We start from the raw sequence: 9,860 nt of genomic DNA, 5'->3' as shown, positions 1-9,860 counted from the left end.
ATCTGTCACGTGATTCCATCCCCAGAGCAGCAATGAGACGGACACCTGAAGGCAAGCGAAAACAAGGCCGCCCGAAAACAACCTGGCGAAAAGCTGTGGAAGCCGAGCTGAAAATCTGGGGCAGAGCTGGGGAACCATTGAGAGACTTGACAGAAGCAGACAGGAGCGGAGGAGGTTCGTCGCTGCCCTAAATGCCAGAGGAGTAATAGGAACACGATGATGATAGCTGTCAAAACTGACCATTTATCCCTACCCTTTGTTTCCTATTGTTTAACCTGTTTCTGACCTTCGAGAGGACCTTCCCTCTTATCCCGTGACTCCTTACTTTGCTTAAGACCCAGTAGTGAGGGACTTTGGCAAAGGCCTTCTGAAAGTTCAAGTACGCTGGATCAACACATTTGTTGACCCCCTCAAAGAATTCTAGTAGATTGGTGAGGCATGATTTCCCTTTACCAAACCACGTTCATCTTGCTCTCTGGTCATTCTGTTCTTTACGATAGTTTCAACCAATTTGCCAGGTACTGATGTTCGACTTACCGGCCTGTAATTGCCAGGATCACTGCTGGAGCCTTTTTAAAAAGATCCGCATCACATTAGCTCCCCTCCAGGCGTCTGGTCCAGAGGCTGACTTCAGCGATTGATCACATACCCTGGTTAGTAGTTCTGAGGCAGCTGGGCCACAGAGAATGGGGGACGAGGCACCAAAATCACAACCCCCAGGAGGCACGTGGGTGGGATTAATGCGGAACTAACCTGCAATGAACCATTTCAGTAGAGCTCGACAAACCAGACAGGTCATAGTCAGGTCTGCCTCAGAGTAAAGATTTTATTTAAACATTTTCTCAACAGAAAAAAAACCTGAAATTTTCCTGGGGAAAAGTTTCACTTTGGGGGAAGCCACACATCCTGGTGGAGAATTCCTGGCCAGCATACAGCTTATGGCTTTTAACATACCTGCAGACTGACCAGCCAAGGGAGCCACTGACCACAGCACAGGGGGACATTTATGTAGCATCTTCCTAGTGGGGGATCAGAGGAAAGTCCCCTCACCTGCCTCTCGATCCCAGCCTGAGGAAGATGGCACCAGCAGAGCCAGGCTGGGCAGATTGGCTGTGGTGGTTTGATCTGTTTAGAAATTGGATCATTCCCCGGCCCAGGACATGAGCTCGTCAGACTCATGCTCAGCTCCTGCTGCGAGGAGAACACAGAGCAGGCGCCCCGGACTTCCACCCCCGGACTTTTAACCTCAGCCTGACCCCAGGCAATGGTTAACCCTGGAAAGCCTTGGTGGGCAGCCAGCTGGCCTGTGAATTAACAAGACGAGTCCATAACCCAGCACAATCTTTATGGCCACCTGCATCTGACACTTCCCATGGCTGTAGAGTCATCACACTTTGGCATGGCCTGTAACAGCGCCAGGGATGGGACAGGAAGAGCCGAGGTGTTTGCCCCATGCTGTGGGGGGAGCCCAGCAACGAGGAAGGGCCCAGGCTGAGACGCAGTGGATAGGTCGGCGAACAGGCCAGCGACGTGGCAGGAGGGCGCTGGGCCATGCTGGGGCAGCGCCAGGGGGCAGAGGATGAAGAGGCTCTGAACCAGAAGGCACAGGCTGGCGCGGAGGGGGCCCAGAGCACTAAGGGCAGGTGAGGAGAAGGGGACGGCAGCCAGCAGGGAAAGGGCAGGGGGTGGATTTTACGCTGGGTTAATGGGGGGACGTGGGCAGGAATAACAGCACTAGCGGGAGAACTGGGCGCTGCTGTCCTGGCCCGGGCCTGGAACAGCTTTCTCCCCGTGCCCCTGCCAGCCTGCCCCAGCCCGCTCCGGGGGCCACCTGCCTCCAGGGATAACCACCATCCCCGCAGCCCGGTCCAGGCTGGGGCTCCCTGTCGGGGCTGCCAGCAGAGGGGCCGTGTGGGGCCAGCTGGAATGGTATTTCAGTGCCAAGGACCCACTCCCCTGTCCTTGTGGGAAGTAGGCTGAGACCCACCAAACTCATCTCACAAAGGGCCGCAGCCCCTGGCTTACTAGCCCACTCTGTCCCCCCGCCTCCTCCCTGAGGGTCACTGCTCAGCTCTGCCTGCCCATCAGACCCCTCCAGAGAGAGGATCGTTCCTAGGCCAGGCCCCCGGGAAGGGAGCCCTGGAGAAGCGGGGGGGGGCAGGGGAGAGCTGCCCCTGAATCGGCCTCTCCAAGCTCCCCCTGGGGCTGGGTGGATCCATTTCAGGGACTCCCTCCCTGACTCGGCCACCCATCTCTATCCATCCGGAGACAGAGGGCGCTGCGTGGGGTGGGGGGGAGGGGGCTGCATGTCTCCCCTGTGCTTCTCCCCCCCGTTAATCCTCAGCCACGGTGACGCGGACGTGGTGCCAGGCGTTGCTCAGCACCCCCCGCAGGTTCCAGATGGGCTCCACCGTGTCGGGCTGCACGTTGTAGCTGGTGTCCACGGCCTTGCAGACGAGGTCCAGCTCCGTGCGGTCGGGGGGGACGGGGGCCGTGAGCCGCCACAGGCGCCATGCCCAGGCCCGGCCCGGCCGCTGCTCCTCGCCCATCAGCTCGGCCACGTGCCACGTCCGGCCGCCATCCAGCGAGACGTCCACGCGGACCACGCCGCGCCCGCCCCCGCTCCAGGCGTAGCCCTTGACCGTCAGCTCCCTGGGTGGGACGGTGGCGCCTGGCGCGGGGTCCGTGATGGCCGACTGGACGGGCAGCTCCTGGATGGCGGGGGCCGTGGCGAAATCCACCGTGTCCCAGTCCACGGCGGGCGAGAACCCCTTGTAGTCGTTCTGCTGCCAGTGGCTCGGGCTCTCCTCCCGGCTCACAGAGACCCGGCCCAGCCACTTGACGTTGCGGGCGCCCACCACGCCCGGTACCACCACCCGCAGCGGGTAGCCGTGGTCCTGCGGCAACTCCTCGCCGTTCATCTCGTAGGCCAGCAGCACCTCGGCCCCGCGGCCCATGGCCGCACGGTAGGGGATGGAGGCGCCGTAGGCCACCCCGCTCAGGTCCTTATCCAGGCCCTCGAAGCAGACGTGACGCTCCCCGGCCTCCTCGTCCTCCTCCGTGTAACCGGCGTGCGCCAGGACGTCCCGGAGCCGGACGCCGCCCCAGCGGGCCGTGCTGATGGCCGCCACGCCCCACTCCAGCCCCTTCACCTGCCGGACGCGGCTCATCTCCGAGCGGCGGTTCCCGGCGCACTGCAGGGTGACCGTCACCTCGTGCTTGGGAAACCGGCGCTTCAGCTCCGGCAGCGAGAACACCAGCACCCGGCCCCCCGGCCCCTCCACCTCCAGCCGATAGCGGGCGGGGTCCACGGCCGGCACCGGCAGATGGTTGCGCTTGAAGAAGAGCTGGTTAGGCGTCAGGTAGTTCTCGGTCAGCAGCTCAGCCGGCGGCTCCGCGTTGAAGGGCTTGAGGCTGTTGACTTTGAGGGCAGGGTGCCGAGGGGGGTCCCCGGAGTAGGGGTCCCCCTGGGCGGGCTGGCTCGGCTCCTCGGGGCTCAGCTCCCCCACCTTGTAGCCCCGCAGGATCTCCAGCACGTGCTCCTGGCCGTGCACGGCGTACATGGCCCAGAACGGCTCCAGGGCGCCCCCCGCTGCCAGCAGGATCTTGCTCTTGCCCCCCGGGTGCAGCTCCACGAAGTCGGTGATGTCAAAGACCTCGCTTCCGTAGGTCACCCAGACCCGTTCGGCCAGGCTGCGGTGCTGCCCCACCTCCTGGCGGGTGAACACGGGGTACGGTGCCCCGGGCACGGCCACAGCGTTCGGCTCGGCCTCTGATGCCTGCAGAGAGATGGGCTCACGAGTGCGGCCGCCAACGTCCACCACAGGCCTCTGAGGGCCCGGCCCCCCACCCGCCTCGGGGGAATGGGACTCAGAGGGGGAAGGGACGCACCGCAGGCTATGCAGCACATCAGGGGCAGAACTGGGAGTGGAGCCAGGAGTCCTGGCTCCCAGCTCTAGCCACTGGATCCCACGCCCCTCCCAGAGACAGAACCCAGGAGTCCTGGCTCCCAGCTCTAACCACTGGATCCCACGCCCCTCCCAGAGCCAGAGACAGAACCCAGGAGTCCTGGCTCCCAGCTCTAACCACTGGATCCCATGCCCCACCGAGAGTCAGAGACAAAACCCAGGAGTCCTGGCTCCCAGCTCTAACCACTGGATCCAACGCCCCTCCCAGAGACAGAACCCAGGAGTCCTGCTCCCAGCTCTAACCACTGGATCCCATGCCCCACCAAGAGTCAGAGACAACACCCAGGAGTCCTGGCTCCCAACTCTAACCACTAGATCCCACACCCCTCCCAGAGCTGGGGAGAGAACCCAGGAGTCCTGGTTCCCAGCCCTCCCACTCTAACCACTAGACCATGCCTCCTTCCCCACCTTTGTGCCCTGAGGCAGAGAGCTGAGCACCAGTACCCACTGCCTCCCCATCTGCTGCTTCCGCGCCTCCCCCCAGCACGGGCCCCTCCCACTCCACGGAGGCTCCGGGGAGCCACCGACCCCATGATGCTGGTCCCAGCTCCTTCCTCACCCGCCTGCGGTGATCTCCATAGGCCAGGCCGGCGCCCAGGCCCAGCAGAGCCCCCACGGCCATGACCTTCCGTCTCTGGCTGCCGTCGCCAGCTCTCCAGGTGTCATAAGTGCGGGAGGGGGTGCAGACTTGGGGGTGGGACCTCCAGGCCACAGCTGCCAACCTGGGGGAGAAACCAGGGCTTCAGTGAGGGCAAAAATCCCTCAGCAACCTCCCTGGGATCTACAGGACACCCAGGGTGCAAGCCCATCACCAGTACTGGCTGTGCAGCAGGGGGCGCTCTCTGTACAGGGCTGACCCCACTGTGGCACTAGGGGGTGCTGTGCTGTGGGGAGCAAGGTGGGGCTCAGCAAGGGGTGCTCTCCCCCTTCCCCACGTTTCTGGCCCACTTCCAACCCAGCTAATTACATTCTGCCTCTCTAAAGTAATACCTGCCAGACCCAGGAGTCCTGTTCGCCTCCTTTGCTAGGCGACCATTGCTGTGCGGCTGTTAAGCAACTGCCGCTTGCCACCCCAGAGGTGGCTGCATTTCAGCCTCCAGCCACCGGGCTCCCTCTGGCGTGAGCTGTTCCTTTGAGAGCTGCTTTCGGCAGCTGGTCCATGGACTCCTTCCCAGTCCAGAACCCGGTGGAACATTAACCCAGTGTTCCTCCCCCACACGTCCGACAAAATTACCAGCCATAGAGCCATACCAGATGAAATACTCCTGCTCTCGGGCTCGGGCTCCCTTGGGGCTGAGAACTGTCTGCAGGGGGACCGCAGAGATTAGATTAGAACCCAGATCAGATTAAAGCCCCGGGTGATTTTGCAAAATCCTGGCAAGGTGTCAAAGCAGCAGCTGCCCTAAAGAGAATCCCAAAGGAAGTTCACTCCAGTTCCCTCCCCTGCTTTTCTCTTTGTGATCCTAGGGGCTGCAGGTCAGGACTGAGGTTCACCAGCGGAGCTGCAGGGGAGCCCAGGGCTGGGCTAGCAGGGGGCTGGGGAGTGAGGGGCACCGGCAGAGCTGTGGGAGGCAGGGAACTGGGCTAGCAGGGGGCTGCAGGGCAGGATCGAGGTTCACCAGCGGAGCGGTGTTGGGGGGCCCAGGGCTGGAGCAGCAGGGGAGCTGTAATGCCTCTCATACCTAGGTGTTCTCTGGAGGCCCCAGGGTCCTCTCATGATGGGTCTGAGCAGCAGCATCTCTGCCAGACCTGTGCAGGGAGCGAAAGAACAAGAGATAAATGACCTCGCCTGCAACCCACGAACCCCCGAGATGCCCAAACAAGCAAGGCAGGAACAGTCCTGGGGGGATGAGGGGGGCACGAGGGGCACACGCAGCAGCTTCCTCCTCCCAGGGCAGGTATCCCAGATCCCACAGCAATGAGCACACCTCTGCTGGGGGGGTCCCAGCTCAAACCGGAGACCAGCCACCAGGAGCCATGTCCGAGCCACAGTTCCCAGATCAGTCAGCAAAGGGATCGGGGCAGGACATGGCTGGCTTGGCCGATCCTCCCGCCCCCACTGGCGAAGCTGTCCGCAAAGCCGAACCACCATTCAGGAAGGCGGGACATTGATCCAGCGGCTGGAATGGGCAGCCGAGCCCTGCTCCAGCTTGGCAGAGTTCCTGGCTTCGGTCCTGCCAGCGCCAGCCTCTCAGGCCGTGTTTCCCTGGAGCGTTCAGGCCTCGTTTTCCCGGAGGGATTACCCAGCAGGATCTCTTCCTTCCATTCTAAACCCCCAGGGTAGGGGCCACAGCACAGCCCAGACCAACTGCGTGTCTGGATTTAAACCCCCCCCCACAGCCCCTAACCTCGTGTTCAAACAGCTCCCGGGGGCGAACGCACGGGATCTTTGTCGGGATGGGGATGAGGCAGGTGGACAAGTCAACACCCAGTTCTAGGCATCCGGCACCACGGGATTCAGCTGACTTAGGAACCTGCCCAAACTCCTGGATGCAGCCGCCCCGGCCCATTGGGATCTAATCACTGAGACGGAGATTTCTTTGCATCGGATCTACGAACTGGATGAAAGAGAAACTGGGCTGCAGCCAGGTGCTTGGGTCGGCCAGAGTCAGAGCAAGCTTGGCCCGCAGGGAAAATAACCGCTAAAGAGTCACCAAATGCAAATCAGCTCCCAGGACGTGGGGGCCAGGCTGCCCCAGGCTGGGGGAGGAGGGAACAGGAGCACAGAGGAATTTGGACCAGATCAACCCAGAAAGAACTTCTTACTCCATCTGCCCCAGGCCACACACAGTCACCCCCTCCCAGAACCATCCCCACAAACACACCTGCCCCCATCAGCCAGCTGGGGGGGTGTTTCTGCCACCTCCTGCAGCCCCCCCAAACACTTGGGGACCAGGCTCCCCATACAACTGGGCACTGCACATGGAGAAAGAAGGGGAGGCCCAACATGGCCCAAATCCCTATCCAGACCCTGCCAGGGGGAGCCCAGAACAGGTGGGAGAGGGGAACAATGTACAGACTCTGCCCCCAAATGCTCCTTAGCGCCCACCGGGCAAGGAGCAATGTACAAGCAGAGCACCATGGAGTCCCAGAACACCACCCCCAGCCAGTCTCCCCCACAGAGCGCCCTGCCCCCCAGGGCAGCCCCCCACACACCCCACAGAGCACCCTGCCCCCAGGCAGCCCCCCTCGCACCCCACAGAGCACCCTGCCCCCATTGCAATCCTCCATGCACCCTACAGCCCCCAGGGCACCCCACACTGCAACCCTCCATGCACCCCACAGAGCACCCTGCCCCCAGGCAGCCCCCCTCGCACCCCACAGAGCGCCCTGCCCCCAGGGCAGCCCCCCTCGCACCCCACAGCCCCCAGGGCACCCCACACTGCAACCCTCCATGCACCCCACAGAGCACCCTGCCCCCAGGGCAACCCTCCATACACCCCACTGCCCCCAGGGCAACCCCCACTGCAACCCTCCATACACCCCACAGGGCCCCCCCCACTGCAACCCTCCATGCACCCCACAGGGCACCCCGCCCCCAGGGCAACCCCCCCACAGAGCACCCTGCCCCCAATGCAACCCTCCATACACTCCACTGTCTCCAGGGCCCCCCCAATGCAACCCTCCATGCACCCCACTGTCCCCAGGGCCCCCCCATGCAACCCTCCATGCACCCCACAGAGCGCCCCGCCCCCAATGCAACCCTCCATGCACCCCACTGTCCCCAGGGCCCCCCCACTGCAACCCTCCATGCACCCCACTGTCCCCAGGGCCCCCCCACTGCAACCCTCCATGCACCCCACTATCCCCAGGGCCCCCCCACTGCAACCCTCCATGCACCCCACAGAGCGCCCCGCCCCCAGGGCAACCCCCCCACAGAGCACCCTGCCCCCAATGCAACCCTCCATACACCCCAGTGCCCCCAGGGCACCCCCCACTGCAACCCTCCGAGCGCCCCGCCCCCAGGGCAACCCCCCACAGAGCACCCTGCCCCCAGGGCAACCCTCCATACACCCCACTGTCCCCAGGGCCCCCCACTGCAACCCTCCATGCACCCCACTGTCCCCAGGCCCCCCCCACTGCAACCCTCCATGCACCCCACAGAGCGCCCCGCCCCCAGGGCAACCCCCCCACAGAGCACCCTGCCCCCAATGCAACCCTCCATACACCCCAGTGCCCCCAGGGCACCCCCCACTGCAACCCTCCATGCACCCCACAGAGCGCCCCGCCCCCAGGGCAACCCTCCATGCACCCCACAGCCCCCCCCGAACCCTCCACGCGCCCCCAGCGCACCCCTATCACCCACCTATGACCACGGCGCGCGGGGGAAGAAACGTCACCGCGCTCCGTAACCAGCCCCCTGCCCTGAGCCTGCGCCTTTAAGGCCGGGGACGGGCGTGTCCTCGGGGAGTGACGTCAGGGGTGGAGCCGAACCCCGCCCCCTGGGGCGGGGCAGCGGCGATTTAAAGGGCCAGAGGCCGCGCGCAGCCGCTGGGGGAGCGGAAGGGGAGGCAGCCGCGGGGGGGGGGCGGGGAACCGGCGGGGGGCGGGGCCTGCTCCAGGAGCAGCACGTGCCTGCTGGTTCCCACGCAGGGGGCGAGGGCGGGCGCCAGCCCTGGGGCCAGTCGCCCTGACCCCGGGGGTGACGTGGCTGCAGTGAGGGAGGGTGGGATTTGGGGGTGCGGGGGGCTCGTCAGGGCACCTGCAAACTCACCTGGGACCCCTCCCCCTCCCCACAGCTCATTGGGGCACCAGGGCAAAACCCAGCCGCCAGCGATCTACGGGGCAAGGCCCGGCCGCGCGAGGACCAGGGTGCAGCTCTGGCTCCCAGCCCGGGCTGGGGCATTACCGTAAATTACACGCGGTTCCTCGCCCCTGGCAGCAGCCCGGGGCTCGTGGCTACAGGAGGGAGCGGAGGCCAAAGCAGGGGGGGTACCATCTTTCCACCACGAGATACCCAGCCACTTACCTTAACCTACAGCCTAATCCGCCCACCGCTCCCAGCCCCAGGGGCTGCTCGGGACTGTGAATTGAATGCAGGAGTTTGCCCTGGGCTAAGGTCCTGGGACACCACTCCAACAGCCCCAAGAAACTCACAGGCCCTGCCCCGGAGGGGGGCGGGGGGGTTCGGTCACAGGCATACAGCTTGTAGAAAGGCTCTACAGTAGCCCTGGCTGCTAAGCAGCAGACCAAGGGAGGAAGGGTGGGCTCCACGCTATAGCTGTTCTGCATGTCCCAGCTCAGTACGTTAGAGCAGCCCTGAGACTGCTCTAATTTCCACTGGGAACCAGCCCAGGCCCCGTACAGCTCCAGACCAGAAGTGCAAAGGTGGCAAAAATCTACCCTTGTCCCCCAGCCCCAAGCGCAAAACCAGAGTAAGTGAGACTCCGTCCTGCGATCCTGAATTCGCTCCAGAGCAAGCCGAGGTGAGGGGTGGTATTGGAGGGAGCTAGCTCCGCGGCCCTCTTCAGCCTTAGCAGAGGCGGGGTGTGGGGAGGGGAGGGGTGCTTGTTAGTGCCAGTTGTAGGGACACATTTTGCTGCGTAGACACAACCCCTGGAAACCAGAGACAGACCCACTCGGACACGAAACAGGAGCAAATTCTGGCAAGTGCCCCCAGCAGCTGACTTTGAACCCATGACCTTTCAGTGCAAGACTCCATCAGCCATCTCTCCCAGGGCCATACCCCTGCCAGCCCAATTCAAACCCAGGAACCCACTCAGCAGCTGGCAAGAGGCAGCAATTCCCCCTCTCAGACCCAGCTGTATGTGTGTGGAGGGGTGCAGCTACCCTACAACCAGCCAGCTCATGCCCTGGGAAACCTCCCCCCCGGCCCACACACCCAGGCAGCTCAGCCCCTCCCTATGAATGGCTTCTTCAGCCAGAGGAAAG

The 9,860-nt window shown here is 63.6% G+C and overlaps 1 protein-coding gene across 1 annotated transcript; it reads right to left on the bottom strand.

The window, feature by feature from the left end:
* Nucleotides 1-808: 808 nt before the first annotated feature.
* Nucleotides 809-8,336, bottom strand: SUOX (sulfite oxidase). Its single transcript, XM_077838836.1, has 4 exons — nt 8,275-8,336; nt 5,651-5,717; nt 4,528-4,690; nt 809-3,779 (listed from the first exon to the last, which is right to left on the bottom strand). Exons 2-4 carry the CDS (start codon nt 5,704-5,706, stop codon nt 2,334-2,336), a joined length of 1,665 nt encoding a protein of 554 aa, XP_077694962.1. The 5' UTR covers nt 5,707-5,717; nt 8,275-8,336; the 3' UTR covers nt 809-2,333.
* Nucleotides 8,337-9,860: the final 1,524 nt, after the last annotated feature.

This window comes from Eretmochelys imbricata, chromosome 20 (genome assembly GCF_965152235.1).
Source record: "Eretmochelys imbricata isolate rEreImb1 chromosome 20, rEreImb1.hap1, whole genome shotgun sequence".
Lineage (NCBI taxonomy): Eukaryota > Metazoa > Chordata > Testudines > Cheloniidae > Eretmochelys > Eretmochelys imbricata.
The sequence above is the reverse complement of the archived record's forward strand: the minus strand, read 5'-3'. Positions and strand labels throughout refer to the sequence as shown.

Bases quoted from the DNA above. Each gene is read 5' to 3' on its own strand.
- SUOX (XM_077838836.1), bottom strand. From the start codon at position 5,706: ATGCTGCTGCTCAGACCCATCATGAGAGGACCCTGGGGCCTCCAGAGA. The intron at 4,691-5,650 runs GTATGAGAGGCA...TTTCTCCCCCAG, and splicing joins GGCCTCCAGAGAACACCTAG to GTTGGCAGCTGTGGCCTGGA. The intron at 3,780-4,527 runs GTGAGGAAGGAG...ATCTCTCTGCAG, and splicing joins ATGGAGATCACCGCAGGCGG to GCATCAGAGGCCGAGCCGAA.